General features: G+C 65.6%; 2 protein-coding genes and 1 long non-coding RNA gene across 8 annotated transcripts; all 3 read right to left on the bottom strand.

The window, feature by feature from the left end:
• Positions 1 to 26: 26 nt before the first annotated feature.
• On the bottom strand, positions 27 to 8825 carry TGFB1I1 (transforming growth factor beta 1 induced transcript 1). Of its 4 annotated transcripts, none has more exons than XM_064475488.1 (11): positions 8714 to 8825; positions 5155 to 5306; positions 4580 to 4611; positions 4292 to 4398; positions 3877 to 3973; positions 3588 to 3690; positions 3361 to 3501; positions 2756 to 2929; positions 2431 to 2512; positions 2032 to 2180; positions 27 to 996 (listed from the first exon to the last, which is right to left on the bottom strand). In XM_064475488.1, exons 1-11 carry the CDS (start codon positions 8724 to 8726, stop codon positions 730 to 732), a joined length of 1317 nt encoding a protein of 438 aa, XP_064331558.1. In that variant the 5' UTR covers positions 8727 to 8825; the 3' UTR covers positions 27 to 729. The 4 variants fall into 4 exon arrangements, with proteins under 4 accessions (XP_064331558.1, XP_064331560.1, XP_064331559.1 ...); XM_064475490.1 differs by having other exon boundaries at positions 3361 to 3438; XM_064475489.1 differs by having other exon boundaries at positions 3588 to 3687.
• A 553-nt stretch (positions 8826 to 9378) lies between these two features.
• On the bottom strand, positions 9379 to 18720 carry LOC135318371 (armadillo repeat-containing protein 5-like). Of its 2 annotated transcripts, XM_064475590.1 has the most exons (7): positions 18128 to 18704; positions 17132 to 17239; positions 15659 to 16481; positions 14903 to 15384; positions 14178 to 14310; positions 12569 to 12803; positions 9379 to 12326 (listed from the first exon to the last, which is right to left on the bottom strand). In XM_064475590.1, exons 1-7 carry the CDS (start codon positions 18402 to 18404, stop codon positions 10638 to 10640), a joined length of 3747 nt encoding a protein of 1248 aa, XP_064331660.1. In that variant the 5' UTR covers positions 18405 to 18704; the 3' UTR covers positions 9379 to 10637. The 2 variants fall into 2 exon arrangements, with proteins under 2 accessions (XP_064331660.1, XP_064331662.1); XM_064475592.1 differs by lacking the exons at positions 9379 to 12326; positions 12569 to 12803 and adding an exon at positions 12810 to 13095 and having other exon boundaries at positions 18128 to 18720.
• Positions 18721 to 20697: 1977 nt separating this feature from the next.
• LOC135318372 (uncharacterized) lies at positions 20698 to 23257 on the bottom strand. Of its 2 annotated transcripts, none has more exons than XR_010376595.1 (3): positions 22868 to 23257; positions 21155 to 21583; positions 20698 to 20792 (listed from the first exon to the last, which is right to left on the bottom strand). It is a non-coding gene; the product is annotated as an uncharacterized LOC135318372 (long non-coding RNA). The 2 variants fall into 2 exon arrangements; XR_010376596.1 differs by having other exon boundaries at positions 21315 to 21583; positions 22868 to 23253.
• Positions 23258 to 25973: the final 2716 nt, after the last annotated feature.

Genomic DNA, 25973 nt, shown 5'->3' with positions numbered 1-25973 from the left:
ACCCTCCCCCAACCCCCACCCCCAAATACAAAGGCTTTGGCATGTGCAAGCAAAGAGCAAGTGCGACCCATGGAGGCCCCCAGTGCCCCCCTGTTACCCCCAGTGTCCCACCGGGACCATCAGTGCCCCCCAGTGCCAGTCCTGTACCATGCACAGAGACCACCCCATGCTGTGGAGCAAGTCCTGGGTCGGATCCATGGTCACCCCATGGCATGGGGCAAGTCCGTGGCCAGACCCGTGGGTCACGCCACACTGTGGAGCACCCATGGGACCCCCATGGGGTATTTATGAGGCACCCCACATCAGGGAGCAGCTCAGGGGTGAGGGACCCCCCCCATGTGAGGCTCCCAAGCACCACGGGGCACCTCAACGGTGCCAGATCCCCATGCGTGAAGCCCCAGACCACCATGGGGCACCTCGAAGACCACTTCAGTGGTGCACCCTATCCAATGGTTCACCCATGGAATGTTCTTATGGTGGTCGTGGGGTGTCCATTGGACCTCTGTGGGGCACCCCACCCCACGGGGCACCTCAAGGGTGCCAGATCCCCAGGCATGAGGCCCCCCCAGGCACCATGGAGCACCTTGAACACCACCTCAGTGGCGTACCCCGTGCAACAGGGCATCCACGGGATGCTCTTGTGGTGGTCGTGGGGTGTCTGTTGGACCTCCATGGGGCACCCCACACCACGGGGCACCATCGGTGGGGCTGGGGGTGGCCGCGGTGGCCTCACCCGAAGAGGCGGAGGAAGCACGGCTGGCAGTAGGGCTTGCCCTCCTGCTCCTGGAAGGTGCCCTTGGAGAGGGGCCGGAGGCAGAAGGCGCAGACGAAGTGCTCGGGGTGGAAGCGCTGGGCCATGGCGGTGACGCACCGGCCGGCGATGGGCTCCCCGCAGCCCCGGCACAGCGAGCCCCGCCGGGCATGGAAGTGCCGCTCGCAGTAGGGGTGGCCGCCATCCTCGAAGAAGCTGCCCCCCACGAAGGGTGCGAAGCACTCCTGGGGAGAGGGGCGCGGGGGTGGGAATGTCAGGGAGCAGGGGAGGTGGGGACGTGGGACATGAAGTGCTCCTGGGGGTGGGATGCAGGGACCTGGGGACACCAGAGACCAGGGGACATGGGGACATCAGGGATGAGGGGAGGTGGGGCAGGGGGATGTGGGGACACCAGGGACCAGGGGAGGTGGGGCAGGGGGACATGGGGACATCAGGGATGAGGGGAGGTGGGGACAGGTGGACGTGGGGACATCAGGGATGAGGGGAGGTGGGGCAGGGGGATGTGGGGACATCAGGGACCAGGGGAGGTGGGGCAGGGGGACGTGGGGACATCAGGGACGAGGGGAGGTGGGGCAGGGGGATGTGGGGACATCAGGAATGAGGGGAGGTGGGGCAGGGGGACGTGGGGACATCAGGGACGAGGGGAGGTGGGGCAGGGGGACGTGGGGACATCAGGGATGAGGGGAGGTGGGACAGGGGGACGTGGGGACATCAGGGATGAGGGGAGGTGGGGCAGGGGGATGTGGGGACATCAGGGATGAGGGGAGGTGGGGCAGGGGGACGTGGGGACATCAGGGACCAGGGGAGGTGGGGCAGGGGGATGTGGGGACATCAGGGATGAGGGGAGGTGGGGCAGGGGGACGTGGGGACATCAGGGACCAGGGGAGGTGGGGCAGGGGGATGTGGGGACATCAGGGATGAGGGGAGGTGGGACAGGGGGATGTGGGGACATCAGGGATGAGGGGAGGTGGGGCAGGGGGATGTGGGGACATCAGGGATGAGGGGAGGTGGGGCAGGGGGACGTGGGGACATCAGGGATGAGGGGAGGTGGGACAGGGGGATGTGGGGACATCAGGGATGAGGGGAGGTGGGACAGGGGGATGTGGGGACATCAGGGATGAGGGGAGGGAGGGCCGTGGGATGTGGAGTGCTCCTGGAGGTGGGACGTGGAGATGTGGGGACACCAGGGACTGGGGAGGTGGGATGTGGGGACATCAGGGACCGGGGAGGTGGGGCCATGGGGGCAGCGGGGGTCTCACCCGGCAGACGAAGCACTCAGGGTGCCAGAGCCCCTCGAGGGCAGCGATGTAGCCCTCCAGGATGGGCCGCCCGCAGCCCCGGCACCGGCTGGAGAAGAGCTCGGCAAAGTCCTGGCGGCAGTACTGCTGGCCGTCCTTCTCCAGGAAGCCTGGGGGACACCACGGGGACGGTGGGGGGCGCGGTGCAGGGATGGGGGGGCGTGGGGACATGGGGACACGGACGTGGGCATGGTGAGACGTGGCGACACGGGGGATGCGGCCGTGGTGGCAAGGCCGGGATGGAGAAAGAGAGACATGGGGACGTGGGGATGGTGGTGGGACCAGCATGAGGATGGTGAGATGTGGGGACAGGGTGGGACAGCAGGACAGGGCAGGGACACGGGCACGGGGGCCACCCACCCTCCTCGCCAAAGGGCTGCCCACACTTGACGCAGCAGAAGTGCTCCGGGTGCCAGTTCTTGTCCAGCGCTGTCACCATTTTCTGCGGGGGGAGACAGGGGTGTCATGGCCAGCCCCCCCTCTCCCAGGGTCCCACCGCACTCCACAGGATCCCATGGCACCCCAGAAGGGGCCACTGCACCCAAGGGGGGTCCTGCTGCTCCCAGAGCCCCCCCCCCCCACCCCTCGAGCACCCCAGAAGGTCCCATTGCAGCCAAGGGGGTCCTACTGCTCCCAGAGCCCCCCGAAGGTCCCCTTGCCCCCCTAGGGGTCCCCCCCCACGCACGTCGAGGATGGGCTGGGCGCAGCGGGCGCAGCGGGGGGAGAAGAGCCGTCCATAGTCCCGCGGGCAGTAGGGCACCCCGTCTTTCTCGAAGAAGCTGCCGCCCCCGAGCTCCCCTCCGCAGCGGGCGCAGACAAAGTGCTCGGGGTGCCAGGTGCACCCCAAAGCCTTCACCACCTGTGCGGGGGGGGAGAGAAGGAAAAAAGGGAGGGTCCCAAGGAATGACACCCCATTTTGGGGTCCTGCGTGGATGAAGTCGGGTTTAGGGTGCTGCTGGGGTGTGCGCGTGTGCCCTCACTCTGGGGCTGCAGCTGACTGGGGGTAGCCCTATTTTTGGGGTGCAGCAGAGGGCACCCCCCCCCTTTAGACCATGCATGAAGCTAACCCCATTGTGAGGTACACCAGAAGACCCCCCCTATTTTGAGGAGCACCAGAGGAACCCCCCCCACCCACATTCTGGGGCACAGCCACAGGCAGCCCCATTTTAAGACGCCCACAAGGAAGCCCCCACCTTGGGGTGCAATACCAGGCACCCCCCCAACCTTTTTCCTCCCCCATCCACCTGCTCCCTCCCTTCCACCCCCCCGCAAGGGCACCCCAAAACTCACCTTCCCAGCGATGGGCTTCTGGCAGGACCCACAAACCCCCTTTGCCCCCGTGGGGACTCCCTGGCGGCTCAGGTCCGACTGCAGCAGCACCAGCATCGAGTCCAGGTTCCCCCCCTCAGGAACCCCCTTTTTTGGGGGGGGCTGGGGGTGGGAAGGGGGGGAAGAAGAGAGTTATGGGGGTGCAGGGTCAAATGGGGGACACACCCCCTGAAACCCCGCAGACTCACGGTGCGGTGGAGGTGGAAGTCGGAGAGCGAGGCCATCAGCTTGTCCAGCTCCTGGGTGGCCGAGGTGGCCGAGGCAGGGGGCATGGGGGGGGTGTCCGAGCTTCTTTGGGGGGTGCAAGAAGAGGGTTAAGGGTGGGTGCTGATAGGGGGGCTGGTAATTGGGGATGATCCCATTTTGGGATGCAGCTGATGGGAGTTATCCCCGTTTTGGGGTGCTGCTGATGGGTGTAACTCCATTTTGGGGTGCTGCTGCCCCCCTCTGGGGACACACACACATACACACACTCACCGGGCGGGGGAAACCCCGACTTCAGCCTCGTCCACTGCCTCCTTCCTCTTCACCCCCTCGGAGCTCTTCAAGGGGGGAAACTGGGCCAGGATCTCATCTGGGGGGGTGGGGGGTTGTGTGTCACCGTCAGTTTTGGGGTCCTCAGGAAGGTTTTGGGGGGTGTTCCCAGGGTGATTTTAGAGATCTCCAAGGAGATCAGAGGTTCACAGAATGATTTCTGGGGTCACCGGGTGATTTGGGGGGGGGGGGGTGAGGGGGTTTGGGGCACTCAGGCTTCTTTTTTGGGATGCTTTAAGGAAGGTGCTCTGGGGGCTTTTGGGATGCCCGGCGTGGGGGTTTGGGGCAGCCAGAGATGATTGTGGGGGTCCCCAGGCAGATCTGGGTGGGCAGGGGCAAGGGGGTGGGGATGGGGTACCTGCGATGGAGCTGTGGGTGGCATTGAGGTCGCGGAGGAGCCGGTCGAGCTCCCCCAGGCTGGGGGGGGCTGGGGGTGACCGGGGGGGCCGGGCCTTCTGCACCGTGCTGGGGGATGGGGACATCAGGGGACGGCACATCCCCTCTGTGTCCCCAAGAACCTCTCCACCCCCACCCCGATCCTCCCCCTCCTCCCAAATTGCCCCACCCTCCAATGACCCCAATGTCCCCTCCCATGTCCCCAGCGCCCCCCCGCCATGTTCCCACCAGGTCCCCAAGGTCCCCATACCTGTAGAGCTGCTCGGTGTCCCCCCCTGGTGCCTGGGGACCAACACGTTGGGGATTAATGGGGACCTGGGATGCCATCACCCCCCAACATCTGCATCCCCAGGGTCCTCGAGGTCTCCGTGTCCCCCTCGAGTCCCTATCCTCATCCCTGATGTCCCCATCCCAGGGGTCCCACAACCCCACTGTCCCCCATCTCCAACCCCCATGTCCCCCAGATCCTCTATGTCCCCAGAACCCCCAGGGGCCCCCAACAGTCCCAAGGTTCCCAATGTCCCCAAGTCCTCCAAAGCCTCCCACGTCCCCAAGATCCCCAGCATCCTGCAGTGTCCCCAGGGCTCCTCACGGCCCCAGTGTCCCAAAGCCACTCAATGTCCCCAACACCCCCCAAGGTCTCCAAAGTCTCTCACATTCCCAATGCCTCCCTGTGCCCCAGGGCACCCAGTGTCCCCAACCCTACCCCTTACACCCATGGGCCCCAAGGTCCCCTGTGTCCCCAAAGCCCCCCCCATGCCCACAAGGTCCCCAGCATCGCTGTGTCCCCAGGGCCCTGCGTGGCCCCAAGATGCCCAAGCTCACTGGGCCATAGGGGGGTGGGGGGGGCCGGGGGGGGTCCCCGCCAGAGGCAGCGGACAGATGGGTGGGGGGTGCCCCTCCCGGCGGGTCCGTCAGCAGCACTGGCCGCCGGGCGAGGTGCGACGTTGTCGTCTCCAGGTCAGCCAAAAGGGCATCTGGGGGCGGGGGGGTGCAGTGGGGTGAGGGACCCAGGCGGCCAGGCATCCATCCCTCCCTGCACCCACAGACCCAGGCATCTGAGTATCCATCCAATCCAGCACCCATGGGCCCAGGCGGCCAGCCAGCCCCCCATCCCCTGCACCAGGGATCCAGGCACTGTTCCCTCCCAGCACCCATGGACCCAGGTGCCCGAGCACCCATCCCTCCCAGCACCCATGCCCTCTAGGGGACCCAGGTCTCCAGCCACCCACCCATCCCAGCACCCATGGACCCAGGCCTCCAGCCACCCACCCATCCCAGCACCCACAGACCCAGGCCTCCAGCCACCCACACATCCCAGCACCCACGGACCCAGGCGTCCAGCCACCCACCCATCCCAGCACCCACAGACCCAGGTGTCCAGCCACCCACACATCCCAGCACCCACGGACCCAGGTGTCCAGCCACCCTCCCATCCCAGCACCCACGGACGCAGGCATCCAGCCACCCACCCACCCCAGCACCCACGGACCCAGGCATCCAGCCACCCACCCATCCCAGCACCCACGGACCCAGGTGTCCAGCCACCCACCCACCCCAGCACCCACGGAACCAGGCATCCAGCCACCCACCCATCCCAGCACCCACGGACCCAGGCATCCAGCCACCCACCCATCCCAGCACCCACAGACCCAGGTGTCCAGCCACCCTCCCATCCCAGCACCCACGGACGCAGGCATCCAGCCACCCACCCACCCCAGCACCCACGGACCCAGGCATCCAGCCACCCACCCATCCCAGCACCCACGGACCCAGGCATCCAGCCACCCACCCATCCCAGCACCCATGGACCCAGGCGTCCAGGCACCCACCCACCCCAGCACCCACGGACCCAGGCATCCAGCCACCCACCCATCCCAGCACCCACAGACCCAGGTGTCCAGCCACCCACCCATCCCAGCACCCACGGACGCAGGCATCCAGCCACCCACCCACCCAGCACCCACAGACCCAGGTGTCCAGCCACCCACCCATCCCAGCACCCACGGACCCAGGCATCCAGCCAGCCACACATCCCAGCACCCACAGACCCAGGTGTCCAGGCACCCTCCCATCCCAGCACCCATGGACCCAGGCATCCAGCCACCCTCCACCCCAGCACCCATGGACCCAGGCGTCCAGCCACCCTCCACCCCAGCACCCATGGACCCAGGCGTCCAGCCACCCTCCACCCCAGCACCCATGGACGCAGGCATCCAGCCAGCCACCCATCCCAGCACCCACGGACGCAGGCGTCCAGCCAGCCACACATCCCAGCACCCACAGACCCAGGTGTCCAGGCACCCTCCCATCCCAGCACCCATGGACCCAGGCATCCAGCCACCCTCCACCCCAGCACCCATGGACCCAGGCATCCAGCCACCCTCCACCCCAGCACCCATGGACCCAGGCGTCCAGCCACCCTCCACCCCAGCACCCACTGACCCAGGCGTCCAGCCACCCACCCCAGCACCCACGGACGCAGGCATCCAGCCACCCACCCATCCCAGCACCCACGGAACCAGGCGTCCAGCCACCCACCCATCCCAGCACCCACGGACCCAGGCGTCCAGCCACCCACCCATCCCAGCACCCACGGACGCAGGCATCCAGCCACCCACCCATCCCAGCACCCACGGACGCAGGCGTCCAGCCACCCTCCCATCCCAGCACCCACGGACCCAGGTATCCAGCCACCCACCCATCCCAGCACCCACAGACGCAGGCATCCAGCCACCCACCCATCCCAGCACCCACGGACGCAGGCGTCCAGCCACCCACCCATCCCAGCACCCACGGACGCAGGCGTCCAGCCACCCACCCACCCCAGCACCCACGGAACCAGGCATCCAGCCACCCACCCATCCCAGCACCCACGGACCCAGGTGTCCAGCCACCCACCCACCCAGCACCCACTGACCCAGGTGTCCAGCCACCCACCCATCCCAGCACCCACAGACCCAGGCATCCAGCCACCCACCCATCCCAGCACCCACAGAGCCAGGCGTCCAGCCACCCACCCATCCCAGCACCCACGGACGCAGGCGTCCAGCCACCCACCCATCCCAGCACCCACGGAACCAGGCATCCAGCCACCCACCCATCCCAGCACCCACGGACCCAGGTGTCCAGCCACCCACCCATCCCAGCGCCCACAGACCCAGGCATCCAGCCACCCACACATCCCAGCACCCACGGACCCAGGCGTTCAGCCACCCTCCCATCCCAGCACTCATGCCCTCCAGGGGACTGAGGCCTCCAGGCACCCACCCACCCCAGCACCCACGGACCCAGGCATCCAGGCACCCACCCATCCCAGCACCCACTGACCCAGGCGTCCAGCCACCCACCCATCCCAGCACCCACGGACCCAGGCGTCCAGCCACCCACCCATTCCACCACTCAGGTACTCCAGTGGACCCAGGCGTCCAGCCACCCATCCATCCCAGCACCCACGGACCCAGGCATCCAGCCACCCACCCATCCCAGCACCCACGGACCCAGGCATCCAGCCACCCACCCATCCCAGCACCCACAGACCCAGGCATCCAGCCACCCACCCATCCCAGCGCCCACGGACGCAGGTATCCAGCCACCCATCCATCCCAGCACCCACGGACCCAGGCATCCAGCCACCCACCCATCCCAGCACCCACGGACCCAGGCATCCAGCCACCCACCCATCCCAGCACCCACAGACCCAGGCATCCAGCCACCCACCCATCCCAGCACCCACGGACGCAGGCATCCAGCCACCCACCCATCCCAGCACCCACGGTCCCAGGCGTCCAGGCACCCACCCATCCCAGTACCCACGGACCCAGGCGTCCAGGCACCCACCCACCCCAGCACCCACAGACCCAGGCCTCCAGCCACCCACCCATCCCAGCACCCACAGACCCAGGCATCCAGCCACCCACCCATCCCAGCACCCACAGACCCAGGCATCCAGCCACCCACCCATCCCAGCACCCACAGACCCAGGCGTCCAGCCACCCACCCATCCCAGCACCCACGGACGCAGGCGTCCAGCCACCCACCCATCCCAGCACCCACGGACGCAGGCGTCCAGCCACCCACCCATCCCAGCACCCACAGACCCAGGCCTCCAGCCACCCACCCATCCCAGCACCCACAGAGCCAGGCGTCCAGCCACCCACCCATCCCAGCACCCACGGACGCAGGCGTCCAGCCACCCACCCATCCCAGCACCCACAGACCCAGGCCTCCAGCCACCCACCCATCCCAGCACCCACGGACCCAGGCATCTGGGCCCCCAACATCTGCCACCCCTGCCGCCGCCCCAGCACGGGAGCTCGCCGGCGGGCCGGCTGGACAGATGGCAGCCGGGACGGCCGGACAGAGGGACGCGGGCGGCTCTTACCCAGGTCGTCCATGGCCGGGACTGGGTGCGGCCCCCCGTGACGTCGCCCCGCGCGGGCCCCTCGGTGCCCATGTATGGAAGCGCCCGGACGCCTGGGTGCTGGCCAGGGGATGCGGGGGGGCCCCGGGATATGGGGGGGGAGGGGGGGGGCCTGGGAGGCCGGATGTCTGGGGCCCTGGGATACGGTGGCGGGGGGGGGGGGAGGGTGGATGCCTGGCTCCGTGGGATACTGGGGGGGCTCAGATGCCTGGGTCTGTGGGATACTGGGGGGGCTCAGATGCCTGGGTCCATGGGATACGGGGCAAAGTGGGGGAGATGCCTGGGTCTGTGAGAGGGGGGAGGAGGGGACTTGGGAACTTGGAGCTGGGAAGGGAACGGGCCCGGATGCCTGGGCCTGTGGGATATGGGGGTGCAAAAACACCAGGGTCCGTGGGTCCCTGGGACACAGGGGGACTCAAACGCCTGCGTCTGTGGGATATGGGGAGCCCGGACACCCGGGCCGATGGGATGCAGGGGGACCCAGATGCCTGGGTCTGTGGGTCCCTGGGATATGGGGGGGCCCAGATGCCTGGGCCCAGAGGATTCAGGGGGACCCAGACACCTGGGTCTGTGGGTCCCTGGGATATTGGGGGGTGGGGTGGCACAGAGGGAGACAGACACTTGGGTCCTCACCATGCTGGAGCAGCTTCACGTCCTTTATTGTGCGTTGCCTCCACTACAGTCACAACCCTAAAACCCTGTGAAATTGAGCTGAAACCGGGCACCCCTCCCATAGCAGCCCTGCCCTGACACTGTGGGGATGCCCCATAACTGGTGGGGGGGTCCCCCTGTCACCTGGGGAGTGCCTTGAAACTGTGCCCTCCTCCTCAAACCTGGACCTCCTCCCCTTGTGCCACCACCCTGTGTGCCACTTGGGGGGGTCCTCGAGGTCCCCATGGGGGCACCTCACCTCCTCCTCCTCCACCTCATCTACATCATCAAAACAAAGCCTCAACATCTAGACGAGGTCCCCAGGGTTCTCAAATAGGTCCACAAGTCCTTATGTGGGGGCTCCCCATCTCCTCAGCTTTGTCTTCATCATCAAAAAAGGGCTTCAACTTGCAGAGGAAATCCCCAAGGACCCCCGCCCCCCATGCCTCATCTTCATCATCAAAAAAGGCCTTAACATCTACAGGATGACCCCAAGGAGGTCCCCACAGGGGCCCCTCAACCTCCACAACCACCTCCTTCATCTAACGGCTCCCCAGAGTCGCTACAGTCCTGTGCACCCCCTGATTAAGGGGTGTTCTTGAGGTCCCTTGACCTCCATGCCCTGCTTGTCCTCATCTAAGGGGTCCCCAACTCCCATGGGGGGGGGTCCCCAAGAAGGTCCACCATGCCCTTAAATTTCAGGAAGTCCTCCCTAAGGTCCCCGTAGGTGTCCTCCCTCTCCTCAAGGTCCCTAAAGGTGTCCCCAAGATCTCAGAGCTCTCCTTTCCTCTTTATCCCCCCAGTCTCTGTCTGAGGTGTCCCTAACAGCCATAATGGGGTCCTCCAGGGAGTCATTAAGGTCTGAAGGTCCCCTGATAGCCACATCCTCCTGATTTTCATCTAAGGGGTGCCCAAGACCTGTAAAAGGGCCCCCAAGGTCTTAGGAAAGTCCTCTGACCTCCATGTCCATGTCATCTTTGTCTAAGGGGTCCCTAACATCCAGAGGGGTCCCCAAGGGTGTCCCCAGGGTCTTAGGAAGGTCCCTGACATCCATGTACGCCTCATCTTCATCTAAGGGGTCCCCAACACCCATGCAGTGGTCCCGAAGATCCTGCTGGGGGTCCCCAAGGTCCTAGAGAGGTCCCTTGACCTCCATACCCACATAGTCTTCACCTAAGGGGTCCCCAACACCCATGCAGTGGTCCCGAAGATCCTGCTGGGGGTCCCCAAGGTCCTAGAGAGGCTCCTTGACCTCCATACCCACATTGTCTTCACCTAAGGGGTCCCCAACATCCATAGATGGGTCACCAAAAGGGTCTGCCATGTTGTTGAAGTCTCCTTGGGTATCCCCAAGGTCCTCGTAAGGGACGCCAAAGTCATCCTCCAGGCCCTCGAGGTCCCCCTGGGCATCCCCAAGGTCCCCATTAATGTCTCCAGGGGGTCGCAGCAGTGGGTCGCCCCCATCCCATGGCTCACCCATATCAAGGTGGGGCTGGGCCCCCTGGGGCGCCACAGCAGCCATCAAAGCCCGGGCCAGGCGAGGGGGACATCGGGCTAGTCGGGCCACCCGAACTAAACGGGGGGCCACGTTGTGGGGTGGCCCCCCCAGAATGGCCTGGGCAGCCCGGGCGGCCAATGGGGCACAACCCCACCGCTCAGCCAAGGCCCAGAGGGCACCAGGGGACGCAGAGACGGCAGCAGCCACGACGTCCTCAAAGCCATCCACCAGGTAACGGCGGGCCAAGGCAAGGGCAGCGCCGGCAGCGGTGGGCGACACGGGCGGGGACAGGACGGGACACCCGTCCCTGGGGCGACCCCGGCAGCCGTGGACAAAATGGAGGAGGAGGAGGAGAGGGCGGCGGGGGGCACAGCCCAAGGCCACCGCTGCCTGGCGGGCCTCGGCGAAGGCCCCTCCCAACATGGCTCCAAGGACAGGGGACCCCTGGGTCAGGGCCGCCCGGGCCACCGGCACCCCAGGGTGGGTGCCATTGGGGAGGAGGAGGAGGTCGTGGGGGGTCAGGGCATAGGGACATGGCTCCAAGGACGCAGCGGGATGTGCGGCTGGAGGGGTCAGGGATGCCCGGGGCGCTGGAGAGGGTGGTGGAGATGGGTTGGAGGAGCTTGGGGATGCCTGGGGACAGGGGTTGGGGGCGCTTGGGGAGGCTCGGGGACAGGGGGGTGGTTGGGGAGATGGGTTGGAGGACGCTAGGGACACCTGGGGACATGGGAGTGGTGGGGGGCAGGGGTTGAGGGGTGTTGGGGACACCTGGGGACAGGGGCACAGGTGGGAGCATGGGTTGCAGGACCTCCGAGACACCTGGGGACATGAGTTGGGAAGGTTTGAGGACAGTGGAGAAGAGGACAGTAGGGGACATTTGAGGGGTCTTGGGACCACTTCTGAATGGAGGTTGGGAGGGTTTGGGGACAGCTGGGGACAAGAGGATGCTCGGGGACGTTTAGCAGCCCTTGGGGACATCTGGGGACCGGGTGGCCCCAGGGAAAATGGGTCTGGAGATACCTGGGGACATGGGGACACAGGGGACAGCAGGGGTGGGGGGTAGAGGGCTACAGGGGACAGGGGATATGGGGATCCTGTGGATGCCCACGACTCGTCAGCATCCCCAAGTCCGTCCGTGTGTCCCCATGGGTCCCCATGTCCATCCGTGCACGGTGGTATGTCCCCAACGTCACCGTGCCCATCTGCAGGAGAGGCTGCGTGGCCATCCATGTGCCTCCAGGTGTCCTCGGTGTCCCCAAAGGTGTCTGTGTGTCCCCACAGGTCCTTGTGGCGGTCTGAAGGTCTCTGCAGGTCACCGTTCTCCCCAGGGGCATCACCTCTGTCCCCATGTCTGTCTGCCTGTCCCCACAGGTCCTCAGCATCCCCGTGTCCCCACGGGTCCTTGGTGTCCCCATCTCCGTGCACCTGCGGGTCCCCCGTGTCCCCAAGAGCACCTGTGAGTCCACGGACCTTCCCAGCATCCCCCCATGGGATGTCCCCAACATCCCCATTCATCTGTCCCTGTGAGTCACCAGTGATCCCAGTGTCCCCACCTGGGTGTCCCAACGATCCTCCATGTCCCCAGCGATCCCCAGCAGCCTCAGTGTCCCCCTCCACAACCCCCCCGACGCCCCACCACGTGTCCCCAGCACCCCATGGGGCCGTACCTGCAGGTCCGCAGCACTGGCATGTCCCAGGGCGTCCTCGCCGTCCCCCGGCGTGTCCCCGGCGTCCCCCGGCGTGTCCCCGGCGTGTCCCCGCAGGAGGGCGATAGCATCGGCGGCGTAGAGGGCGAAGGCTGGGGGGGGCTCATAGGGGGACACGGGGCCCCGGGCCACCGCCGAGAGCAGCAGGGCCACTGCCCCCCCTCCCCACAGCAGCCCCCGTGCCGGGGACGCCGGCCTGCACATGCCAAGGACACGTGTCATGCCGGCGTCACGGCAAAGGGATGCCGAGGGTCACGCCGACGCCACACCAACCAACCACGGGTCACGCCAACGTGACAACAATGGCTTGAGTCACGCCAACGTGACGCTGCCGACGTGGGTCATGCCAACGACATGGGTCACGCCAACATGACGCCGCCAATGACATGGGTCACGCCAATGTGACGTCAACACGGCGGCCACACCAACATGACACCAACACTGTGGGTCCCGGCAGTGACGTGGGTCACAGCAATGTGACGCTGATGCTGTAGGTGATACCGACACGACGTCAACGTCATATGGGTCACGCCCGTGGGCGATGCCATTGTGACGCCAATGATGTCACGCTGACGCGTGGGGGATGCTATAGGGCCTAGGGCCACCCCCCCACCCTGGGGGACATCGGGCTGCACACGCCAACGACGCATCGATGACGTGCCGATGACACGGCAGCCACACAGAGTGAACATATAGGAAACCTATAGGCGGATCTATAGGGGTACTCTACGGCTACAGGTAGGAATCGATACAAGACCTATGGCACTGCCTATGAGGCATCCATAGGGGACTAACAGGGCTGCTTATGGGGCAGCTACAGGAAACCTATGGGGCTGCCTGTGGGAGTTCTGCGGTGGGCCCCATAGGTGATCTGTAGACTTGGGCACTGGGGATCTATAGAGGATTTACAGGGGCTTTACAGGGCCAGCAACAGATCTATAGGAAACGATCGCACTCACTACGAGGCGCTTCGAAGCGATCTTCGGAATATCTGTAGGGTTTGTTACGGGGAATCTATAGGAAACACTTATGAAATTGACTATAGCGGATCTTCGGGGCCACCTACGGAGAACGTATGATGGACGCACTGCCTTGGTTAAAGAAATCTATACTACTTGGGGTCTACAGGCCGTTTCCAGGACCACGTACGGATCCCATGGGGCTCTATAGAGGCTCTATAAGCTCCAGAAGCAAGCGAAGAACCCCCAGATGGGTTACAGGGCCAATTCTGGAGGGCTATAGGGTGCCACAGGGGCTCTATAGGGGACATATAAAGCTCCCTAGATGATGCATCGGGCTCTATAGAGGACTTGTGGGCCCAGGTGCAGGGGAACACATGAGGGAACTCCCAGGTGAGTTATGGGGCTGGTTCTGGGGGGCTACGGGAGAGTACAGGGACAGTATAGAGTCCGTATAGGGGATGTAGAAAGCTCCATAGGGGACGTACAGGCTCAGCTGCAGGGGAATGTGTGAGGGACCACCCCCAGGGGTTAAGGGCCCGTTCTGGGCGGGGGTGATGGGGATGCAGAGAACCTATAGAGGGCCTATGGGGGTGCTATCGGGTCAGTACCTGGCGAGCAAGGGCAGGGCGGTGGCACAGGCCAGGCGGGCCGGGGGGGCCCCGCAGCGTAGCATGTGGGTCAGCAGCCCCACGCCAAAGGGGGCCGCTGCTGCTGCCACCAGGTTGCGCAGGAGTCCCTCACCTGGGGGGGACATAATTGGGGGTGGGTGTGTGTGTCAGGTCCATAGGATCCCACTCCTTCCCCCACCCCTCAGGGTTACCCCAGGAATTCCAAAAGAGCACCCAGGACCTCCAGCAGGCCCCCAGTGACCCCCAGCAGCCCTCCAGAGACTCCAAGGAGCCCTAAAGACACCCACAGGGACAACTGGGACACCCCCCCCCCCCCCCCCCCCCCCAAATACCAGTCAGGACCCCCCCATCAGCCCCAAAAAGGCCACTCAGGACCCCCTGGGCACCTCCAGTAACCCCCAAGGAACATCCAAAAACTACCCAGGGCCTCCAGGGACCCCTGGGGACCGCCAAACTCCACCAAGGACCCCAGGAGACACCAATAATCCCTCAGAGACCCCCAAAAGCCCACTGGGGACACCTCAGAGACCCCCTAAAGGTCACCCAGGCCCACCTTGGGACTTCCAGAAGACGCCCCAGAGGCCCCCAAATGCCACCCAGGACTCCCAGCAGTCCCCCAGAAACCCCTGTGGACCCCCAAAGGCCAGCCATGACTCCCAGGGATCCCAATTAGCCCCCTGAAGCCTCTTCCCCCCCCCACTCACCCAACTCCTTGAGACGTGCCTGGCGGGGGTGAGGGGTGGCGGCTGGACGCCTTGGTCCCCCTGGCCGCGAGAGCTCCTCGGCCTGGGGTGGGGCGAGGCCGAGGACCAGCCAGGAGTGGAGCAGGGAAGGGACGTAAGCCCGGACCAGCGCCCCCAAAAAAGCGGGGTGCCCTGTCAGGCGCTGCAGCACCCGGGCAGCCCGGGGGGCCGGGGCAGGGACCCCCGTTAGGTAGCGGAGGAGCCCCGAAACAACGGGGGCAGTGGCCAGGGCTCGGCTGGGTTCGTCGGCGGCTGCTAGGCGCCCCAAAAGTAGGAGAGCGGGGGCTTCAGGGAGCCAAGGGTCCCCCTCGCCCACCCCCCGGGGCAGGGCCAGGGCCCCCATGGGGGGCAGGCGACGGCGGGGAGGTGAGGGGCAGTGGGGGGGGGCGGTGGAGGACGGGGGGGAGGGCGGTGGGGAGGCAGCTTCAGAGAGGAGCCAGGACCTAGGGGGAGAAATGGGGGTGCTGAGCAGTTTGGGTGGGGGGACAGGGACGGCCCTGGATGCCCAAGGTGTCACTAAGGGACAGCCAGGACTCCCCACCCCCCTGTTCTATCGCCAAGGACAATCCCAGGGTGGCCCCCCCAAGCCCCAAGGTGACAGCTTCCCCAAAGGTGACACCCAGGAGCCCCCCTCCCAGGTCCCAAAGACCCCCAAGGAGGTGCCAAAGCCCTACAACCCCCCCAAAAGCCTGACCATCTGTACGTCCCCCCACTCACTTGAGTCCCCGCAAGCTCCCGGCAGCTGCCCCAGCCCCAGGCGGACCAGGCAGCTCCCGGGGAAGATCACATGACGCGGCAGCTTCATCCTCCTCCTCTTCGTCTTCCTCCTCGTCCTCTTCTTCCTCTTCCTCCTCCGCCTCATCAGCCCGGGCTCGCAGTACGTCGGCGAGCAGCGGGACCAGACCCCGGGCCTCCAGGGCTGCCAGGGCCTCCTGGTCGTAGGCGAAGGCAGCCAAAGCCAGGAGGACGCGGGGACGCCACGGCCGGGCGCGGGGCTCGGCCAGGAGCCGCAGGAGCAGCCCCAACCCGCCAGCTGCCCGCACCCGCGCCCGGTTGACAGCTTCCCGGCACAGCAGGCAGAGCGCCCGGACGGCTACGGTGGCACCGGCGACATTGGGGGACGCCAACGCCCTCCTCACCTCCTCGGTCACTGCCTCCACCGCCCCGGCGGCCCCCAGGGCAGGTCGGAGCGGGGCACGTGCGCAGGCGTTGGCGATGGCTCCCAGGGCGGGTTGGCGGTGATCCCGCTTGGCGTGAGCGGCCAGGGCGGCCAAGGCGGGCAAAGCGGGAGCCACGTCATCAGCCGAGGGGCCGGGACTGTCGGTGAGACCCCGCAGGGCTCGGGCGACGGCCGGGCAGGCGGGATGAGCCGGGGAGAGGGAGGCCAGGCGGGAGGCCAAGGCTCGGACGGCCCCGGCTTGGCCCAGGGCCCGGCGGGGGGCTGGGGCAGCCCCCAGGATGCGGAGGGCACGGGCGGCGCTGTGGAGGCACTCGGGGGTGCCGCAGGAGGCGGCCAGGGACACCAGGAGGGGTCCAGCACCTGCAAAGGAGGGGGCAGAGTTAAGGGGATGCAGAGTTGGGGGAGCCTCGGGGACATGGGGAACATTAGGGGACAGCCCAAGGACATCCTGGTGCGCCCAGGGATGAGAAAGCCATTAAGGAGGGTGTTCGGGACACCCTTTGGGGACGTACAGGCATGTTGGGGGACAGGTTGGGGACATCCTGCTACCTGCAGGGATGAGAAATGCATTGAGGGACACTTTGGGGACATTCTCTGGGAGCATAGCACCCATCAGGGGACATCTCAAGGATGTCCTCATGCTCCCAGGGATGAGAAAGCCACAAAGGGACTAATTGGGGACACGGGGACCCACTAGGGGATGGGTTGGGGACCCCTGGGGACATCATGGCTACCTGAGGGACCCCAGGAACACACAAGGACCCTCCCCAGCGACCTTGGGGACACCCAAAGGACCCCTGAGAACACCTAAGGGACCTCATGGACAGCCAAAGGACCCACAAAAACAGGTAAGGGGACCACCGGGGACCTCAAGGACACCCTGGAGAGCAACCACAGGGACCCCTGGGGCCCTTGTGGTACCCTCAGGAAGAGGCACACATCCCCTGCAGACTTTGGGGACTCCCGAGGGACCCCTGTGGACACCCAGGCCCTCCCAGGGACCTGCTCACCGGCATCAAGGACGTCCCGGGCGCCATCGGGCTCCAGCGCCAGGTTGGCAAGGGTGCGGGCCACCCGGTTCTGCACGCTCTCCGGCCCCGGTGAGGACAGCAGGGCCACTGTGGGAGCAGGGGACAGAGGTCAAGGCTGGGCACAGAGGGACACCAGTGGGGACAGGTCAGGGGTCAAAGGTCATGGTTAGGGACATGCTTAGGGACAGGCCAAGGGCAAAGGGTCACAGATGGGGACAGGGGGGCACCCCCAGGATGGGTCAGGGGTCACCAGGGCGGGGTTCGGGATTCTCCAGTTGACCTCAGTGGGCCTTGGACTGAACCATTCCTGGGGATGGAGGGGGGTGGGTCCAGACCCATTCCCAGTATGGGCTGGGGTCCGAGCTGTCCCATTCCCCCTGTGGGTGGCCCAGACCCATTCCCAGTATGGGCTGGGGTCCGAGCTGTCCCATTCCCGCTATGGCAGGGTCCAGACCCATTCCCAGTATGGGATGGGGTCCGAGCTGTCCCATTCCCCCTGCGGGTGGTCCAGACCCATTCCCAGTATGGGATGGGGTCCAAGCTGTCCCATTCCCTCTATGGCAGGGTCCAGACCCATTCCCAGTGTGGGCTGGCGTCCAGGCTGTCCCATCCCCCCCCCTACGGGGGGTCCAGACCCATTCCCAGTGTGGGTTGGGGTCCGAGCTGTCCCATTCCCCCTACGGGGGGTCCAGACCCATTCCCAGTGTGGGCTGGCGTCCAGGCTGTCCCATCCCCCCCCCTACGGGGGGTCCAGACCCATTTCCAGTGTGGGTTGGGGTCCGAGCTGTCCCATTCCCCCTACGGGGGGTCCAGACCCATTCCCAGTGTGGGCTGGGGTCCGAGCTGTCCCGTTCCCAGCATGCCAGCATGGGGCTGGGGTCCGGGCTGTCAGGCCCATTCCCAGAATGGAGTCCCAGGCCCTGGGCTGTCCCACCCCCTCGGGGCAGTGGGGGCCGTCCCGCCCCGTTCACTCACCGAGGCGGGGGACGCCGCCCAGGCGCCGGGCCTGACGGCGGCAGCCGGGCTCGGTGCAGCAGTTCCCGAGGACGCTGAGGGCCAGGTCGAGGGTGCGGCGGGGCCGCTCAGGGCCCAGCAGCTCCAGCAGCGGCCCCAGCCCGCCCCGCTCTCGGAACCGAGCGGCTCCTCCCGGGCGGCGGGTGTGACGGGTCCGCAGCGCCAGCAGGGCCCGGGCCAGCCCCGGCTCAGCCGCCGCCCGCACCGCCTCCACGCACCAGCCGAGCGGCTCCGACATGGCGGCGGCGGCGGCGGCGGGGCCCGGCCCGGGCCCGGGCCGGCGGGGCGGGGCGGCAGGGAGGGAAGAGGACGGTGGCCAGGAGGGGCCGCGCGTCGCGGGGCACGCCGGGAAATGGAGTCCGCCCCGGGGAGGGACGGGCCGCGAGGCGGAGGGCTCGGGACTACAGCTCCCGGCGTGCACCGCGGCGCGGCGGGCGGGACTACGGCTCCCGGCGTGCACCGCGGCGCGGCGGGCGCGTACTGGGTGCACTGGTGCCTCCGTACCGGAGGCACTGCGAGTGCTGGTGATCCCACACCCGGATCGCAGGTGAGCCCTGTACTGGGAGCACTGGAATGTTGGTGACCCCGTCCTGGGTCCCTCTGCTGGGAGTGCTGGTAACCCTGGACGCGAAGGTGAACCCCGTACTGGGAGTACTGGCAGCACCGGTGACATACTGGGGCACTGGGAGTGCTGGTGACCCCACGCTGAGTGCACTGGTGACCTGATACTGGGAGTAGTGGTGATGCCATTCTGGGAGTACGCCCAGGGAGATGGGGCACCTGGGGGGGGGGTGTCACAGAGGTGCTGGAGGGGAACAGGGACCTCGAGGTGGCACGGGGACACCGGGGGGGGACACGGAGACACCGAGGTGACGTGGTGATGCCAAAGGGGAACAGAGACACCGAGGTGACGTGACACCAGGGTGACATGGTGATGCCAAAGGGGGACAGAGACACCGAGGTGACGTGACACCAGGGTGACGTGGTGATGCCAAAGGGGGACAGAGGCACCGAGGTGACGTGACACCAGGGGGACGTGGTGATGCCAAAGGGGGACAGAGGCACCGAGGTGACGTGACACCAGGGTGACGTGGTGATGCCAAAGGGGGACAGAGGCACCGAGGTGACGTGACACCAGGGTGACGTGGTGATGCCAAAGGGGGACAGAGGCACCGAGGTGACGTGACACCAGGGTGACATGGTGATGCCAAAGGGGGACAGAGACACCGAGGTGACGTGACACCAGGGTGACATGGTGATGCCAAAGGGGGACAGAGACACCGAGGTGACGTGACACCAGGGTGACGTGGTGATGCCAAAGGGGGACAGAGGCACCGAGGTGACGTGACACCAGGGTGACGTGGTGATGTCAAAGGGGGACAGAGGCACCGAGGTGACGTGACACCAGGGTGACGTGGTGATGTCAAAGGGGGACAGAGGCACTGAGGTGACGTGACACCAGGGTGACGTGGTGATGCCAAAGGGGGACAGAGACACCGAGGTGACGTGACACCAGGGTGACGTGGTGATGCCAAAGGGGGACAGAGGCACCGAGGTGACGTGACACCAGGGTGACGTGGTGATGCCAAAGGGGGACAGAGGCACCGAGGTGACGTGACACCAGGGTGACGTGGTGATGCCAAAGGGGGACAGAGGCACTGAGGTGACGTGACACCAGGGTGACGTGGTGATGCCAAAGGGGGACAGAGGCACCGAGGTGACGTGACACCAGGGTGACGTGGTGATGCCAAAGGGGGACAGAGGCACCGAGGTGACGTGACACCAGGGTGACGTGGTGATGCCAAAGGGGGACAGAGGCACCGAGGTGACGTGACACCAGGGTGACGTGGTGATGCCAAAGGGGGACAGAGGCACCGAGGTGACGTGACACCAGGGTGACGTGGTGATGCCAAAGGGGGACAGAGGCACCGAGGTGACGTGACACCAGGGTGACGTGGTGATGCCAAAGGGGGACAGAGGCACCGAGGTGACATGTAGACATGGGGTGACACAGAGGTGAAAACCGGGTCCAGTGAGGTGACACGGAGACAAGAAGTGACATCAAGACATGAGGTGACATGGGGACACCAACGGGGATACACAGAGACACTGAGGTGACAACAAGACGTTGGGGAGACACAGACACGGAGCTGACACAGACACACTAGGCAATGAAGACAGGGACATGTCCCCCCAGGTGACACGGACACACAGGGGGGTGTGACATGGACATGTGGGGGGTTGACACAGACATACTGTGGGGTGACACAGACATGTGGGGGGTCACATGGAGGCACTGAGGTGACACATAGACACAGAGATGTACCCAAGGATGTCCTAGTCACACCCCAAACCCCCCTAAGGGGACAAGGAAAGGGGGAGCCATTTTGAGGAGGGGTGAGGGTGGCAGTGGGGGGGGGTGACACCCCGGGGAGGGGACACCCCAGTAATCCCCTGCACCCCTGTCACCCTGAGCTCTGCAGCCCGATATTTGCCCTGTACCCCCAGGACGTGTCACTGCCAGCAACCGGCCGTAGGAAACACTTATTTTATTGGGGTATATAAAAGAATCACCCTGTGCTTGGGGCAGCTACTTGCGGTTGTTGGGGGCCACGGGCTCATTCACCTGCAGGGAGAGGGGGGGCGAGGGAGCCCTGGACCTCCAAAACTGCCCACGGGCCACCCCCGAACCCTACCCCTGTCCCCCCCAAACCATCACCCCACCTACCCTGACACCCCCAAACCCTCTCCCCCTCCCCAAACTGTGTGCCTCAAAATCACCCCCACAGCCCCCCCAAACTGCCCCAGCCCCCCCTCAATTTCCTATCTCCCCCTCCACAAATCACCCCCATCTGCCCCCAAAACCGTCCCCCCTCGACACACTCCTGTGCCCCCCTAAATTTCCCATCTCCCCCTTCCCAAATCACCCCTACGGCCCCCCCAAACCTGCCCCCGCAAATCCCCCTGACACCCCCTCCCATCCTCCACCTTCCTGGCAAAGCACCGGGAGGGACTCACTGAAGTTCTTTCCTGGGGGAGACGCTTACAAACATTAGCCTTGGCAGGGGGGCACGTGGGGGGCCTCAAAACCCCGCAGTCTCCCCACATTGGGGTAAGGAAGTGGGGGGGCACCCCCAAAGCAGCTCACCTCCTCTGACCTGGGCAACACCAGCATCTTGTCAAGCGGGGATGCTGCTCCAGGCGGTGGTGTTGCTCTGGGTAAGGAGAGAACCCTGTGACTTTGGGGGTACAGTGGGGGTGTGCCTCCCCCCAGACCCCCCCGGCCTTCAGCTTGAGCTCCTGGACGACGTTAGGGGGGTATCGTTGTTCTCCCTCTGGGCCGTGGAGCTGTTGCTCCTGCTGCCTCAGCTGCTGCTCCTGCCATTGCAGCTTCTCTTCCGCCAGCTGGAGCTGTGCCTGCCGGGGGGGACACACCACTCCGCTGGGGGTGGGGAACCGTCCCCGGTGGGGTGGGACACTGGCCCCAGGCGGGGCAAAACTGGCCCCAGTGGGGGGCAAAACCCAGCCCTGATTGCGGGCTCCTGAGATGCCTCCGCTTCCCTACGTGGGACTTTGGGTGCAAAAGCGGAGTAATGGGTGCAAAATCACATCATTTTCTTTTCCCCAGGTACCCAGGTGTGCCCCCTACCCCCTCCCACTGGGGACCCAGGTGTCCAGGGGAAGCGGGCGGGTAATGGGGGACGGGGGGAGCCAGGGGGCGGGGGTACCTTGAAGAACTGCTGCTTCTCTTGGCAGTCCCACCTCTGGGCTGCGGGGGAGTCAGGATGGAGGGGGGGGCCAGGGGGTGGGAGCACCCGGAGACCCCCAGGAACACCCCATGGTCATCCTGACCCCCCCAGGTCGTCCCCCACCCAGAGACCCTGACCCCCCCTGGGGTGCCTCAACCCCTGCTTGGGGCAACCTAACCCCCCCAGGACACCCCTCGGGCACCCTGACCAGTGAGGGGGGGCGGCCTCACAGGGGCACCCAAAGAGGAGGACGAAAAGGAGGAAGAAAGTGGAGGGGGAAGGAAAATGAGGAGGAAGAGGAGGGTGGGGATGAAGCTGAGAAATAGAAGGGGTAAAGGCTGAGGATGAAGAGGAGGAGAAGGTGAGGCTGAAGATGAAGGGGAGGAGGATGGGGAGGAAAAGTACAAGGAGCAGGAAGAGGTTGAAGAGAGGGAAGATGGAGAGGAAGAGAAGGAGAAAAAAGGGGGGGAAGAAGAAAAGGATGAAGAGGAAGATGAAAGAAAGGAGGATAAGGAGGATGAAGGTAAGAGGAAGGTGAGGAAGAAGGTTCAGAGGGGGAGGAGGAAGGAGGAGGAAGGCTCAGAGGAGGAGGAATATGATGGCAGAAAGGCTTGGAGGAGAAGAAGAATGAAGGCAAGAGGCTCAGAGAAGGAGGAGGTGGATGATGCAGTGGAGGAAGGCTCAGAAAATGATGATGACAATGATGGGAAGGAGGAAGTCTCAGAGGATGAGGAGGAGGAGAAGAAAGGCTCAGAGGATGAGGATGATGGGGGGGAAGGCTCAGAGGAGGATGATGGTGGGGGGACAAAAACTCAGAGGAGGATGGTGGGGTGGAAGAAGGCTCAGAGAATGAGGAGGGGGAGGAAGGCTCAGAGGAGGAGGAGGAGGAGGAGGGTGGGAAGAAGGCTCAGAGGATGGTGATGATGCTAACGATAGTGGGATGAAGGCTCACCGCAACAGCTGGGACACAACCAGCAGCCTTGACTGGGCAGCATCACCCCAGGGACAGGCTCTGGCAGCCGGCACAGTTCCTGGGGGGGACCCAGGCGTCCGGGGGGCACCCAGGCACCTGGGGAACCCCCACTCCCCGCAGGGGACCCAGGCGGCTGGGTCCCTCCCTCACTCGCCCTCCCCCTCCCTCCTGCAGGGGCTCTGGGGCTGGCCACACAGGCGGGCACCATTTTGGGCCCCTCCTGCCCTGGGGGGGGAGAACATGGGGGTATGTGGGTGACACCATTTTGGGGACCTCCCATGATGACCCCCCCCGACTTCAGGGCTCCCCCTTTCCCCCCTTATTCCCCTCCCAGTTTGGGGACATCCCTTAACCCCCTCATCTTGAGAGCCTCACCCCAATTTGGGGACCCCAAATCCCCCCCCAGTTTGCCCCCTGCATTTGTACCCCCATAATTCCCCCCCATTTTGAGGATGCCCCCATTCCCCTCCTATTCTGGGGCCCCCACCACTGCCCCTCCCAATTTGGACCCCCTTAATGCACCCCATTTTGTGGACCCCTCCCCCAATTCAGGTCCCCCCAATGTGGGAGGCTCCCCCCAAATCCACACCTACCCCATTTTGGGGTACCCCCCCAATTTTGGGGTCCTGTCCCCAAATACCCCTCCCCATGGCCACCCCACCCGTGTGCTGCTCTGGGGGAGGTTCAGGCTCCCCCCCAGGGGGTTTTGGGGTCCCTTGATTTTTGCCCCCTCCCTTGGATTTGGGACCCTTAGTTTTGGGGGGACCCCCCCGTTTTGGGGACCCCCCACCATACCGGAGGGGGCAGGCTTCTCCAGGCCCCTTCAAAAGTCAAAGTTATTCAAATCTTGAGTGTGACCCAGAAACAGGCAGAGCTCCATCTTCTGATCTTCTGACCTGTGGGGCTTTGAGGGGGTGCCTGAAATTAGGGGGAGTCCCCAACAACTGGGGGGGCGCGGGGGGGGAAACCTCGGGGTGGGTTGCTGACCCGGGGGGACCCCAAAATCCAAGGGGAAGTTGTGGGAGGGAGTAGTGGGAATGGGGGGGAATGAAATCATAATAGGGGATAATGGGGGTCCCCTAAAATTTGGGTGGCTCAACATACCCCAGGGGACCCCAAAATGCCCCCCAGGACCACAAAACAGCCTGGGAGAGGGGATGAAGCAAATGGGGGGGGGGGCTTGGAACAGTCAACAGAGATTTGGGGGGGGCACCACTGGGAGCAGAGGGAACCCTGGAAGTGAGGGGTCCCCAAAATGGCTCCGGGGGGGGACAACTGTGAAACCACCCGAGGGGGGGGGGGGTCCAAGCTGGCAGGGGGCGGGGCTAGCTCTAGCCCTGCCCCCAGGGCCAACCTGGAGGGGGCCGGGGTCCTGTTTAGGGGTGAGGAGCTGGAACTCTGAAGCTGGGGTCTGGGGGGGGGGGCCCAGACTTTTGGGAGGGTGTGAGAGGTACCTCTTGCAGCAGATGTCGCAGCGCCCGCGGTTGGCCCCGGATCTACGCGAAACCTCCGGCCGCAGCTGGCGCGGCCCCAGGGCGGGGTGCCCCTCCCAGCCGTCCGCCATGGTCTCCCCGGGGGGTGGGGGGGGGGGAGGGGGGGGGGCGCACCCCCCCGGTCCCCCAAAACACCACCCCAGGGTTGCAGGCAGGGCCTGAGGCCACGCCCCTGCCTCGTATCCCCGCCCTGAGGCCAAAGGCCACGCCCCACATCGTGACACTGACCCACCCCCCCAAAGCCACACCCATGCCTCGTAACCCCGCCCAACACCTCTAAAGCCACGCCCCTCGGCCCGCCCAAGTGGCTCTGAAGGCCCGGCCCCGCCCCGCCCTCCCCAGCAGCTTCTCCCCGAACCCCCCCCTCCCGCCGGGCACCCCCAAAATACAGCCCCTCCCCCTACATACCCCTTCCCCCCCCCGGATTCCCGCCAGCCGCCTCCCCTCTCCCCCCGGACACCCCCAAACCACCCCTCACCCCCCCCTCCCCGTACGACGCCGCAGCAGCCGCCGCCGGCGCACGGGCGCTGACGTGCTGCGAGGGGCGGGGCTAAAGCGCCGCGCGGGAAGGAAGGGGGAGATGGCCAATGGGGAAAGGGCGGGGCGGGGCGGGGGCGGGGTTTGCCGCCACCCGGCGGAGTGGGAGGGCGTGACCTGCGAGTACGTCACCTGGCGGGGCGGTGTTATGCAAATGAGGGTGCACCACCGCCTCCCCGCGGGACACGGAAGGCGGGGCTATGCTAATGAGGGGCCGTGCTGGGCGGGGCTATGCTAATAGCCGCCCCAGCTCCTGAGGGCCCCTATAGACCCACTCCAGCCCCACAGACACCCCGCAGCTGCCCTCTTTAACACCCATTTTGGGGGCGGAGGGGGGGGGGGGCGGAGAGGGCAGGCATCTGGGGCAGCCCACGAGTGTCCGTGACAGCGGGGTGGGCGCTGAGGGGGGCAGCAGCAGCATCGCCCCCCACCCCAGCCCAGTAGCAGCGCCCCGTGCGCTCCCTGTCCGTCGTTCCGCTGCGTCTGTCAGTCCCTGTCCTGCTGCGACCCCTGTGCCAGTGCGGTCCCTTGGTCCCCACCCCGGTGCAGCCCCCGGCCCGCTCCCCCCCCCATTCCCCCCACCCCCCCCCCACCCCCCCCCATTCCCCCCCCCCCCCCCATACCCCACCCCATTCCCCCCCATTCCCCCCACCACCCCCCCCCCCCCCCATGGCAGAGCAGCCCCCCCCCAGGGAGCCGAGTGACGCTCCGGAGTTCTCTCCCACGGGAGGGACATTCGCTGACCCCAGCCGTGGGGACACACGCAGGGGGGTGTCGGTAGGGTCCCCTCAAACCCCCCCAAAACAGCCCTCGTTGTGCTTTCGCCCGGCCCCGCAGCCAAATGCCACAGAGCCCTTCGCTCGCCCCCCCGCAGCGGGATGGGGAAAGAATCAGGGGAAAAAAGAAAGGTAGATAAAATATTATACCTCAAGTTATTTAAGAGTTTAAGAAAAAAGAGCTAGCGGGGCACTAGGCCCCGCCTTCTCTAATCTTTGTAATTTTAAAGACTGGCAATTCAATTGGCCAGCGCTACGCCTTTTCACAAAGCTCAACCG

The sequence above is a fragment of the Phalacrocorax carbo genome, chromosome 29, assembly GCF_963921805.1.
Source record: "Phalacrocorax carbo chromosome 29, bPhaCar2.1, whole genome shotgun sequence".
Classification (NCBI taxonomy): Eukaryota; Metazoa; Chordata; class Aves; order Suliformes; family Phalacrocoracidae; genus Phalacrocorax; species Phalacrocorax carbo.
The sequence above is the reverse complement of the archived record's forward strand: the minus strand, read 5'-3'. Positions and strand labels throughout refer to the sequence as shown.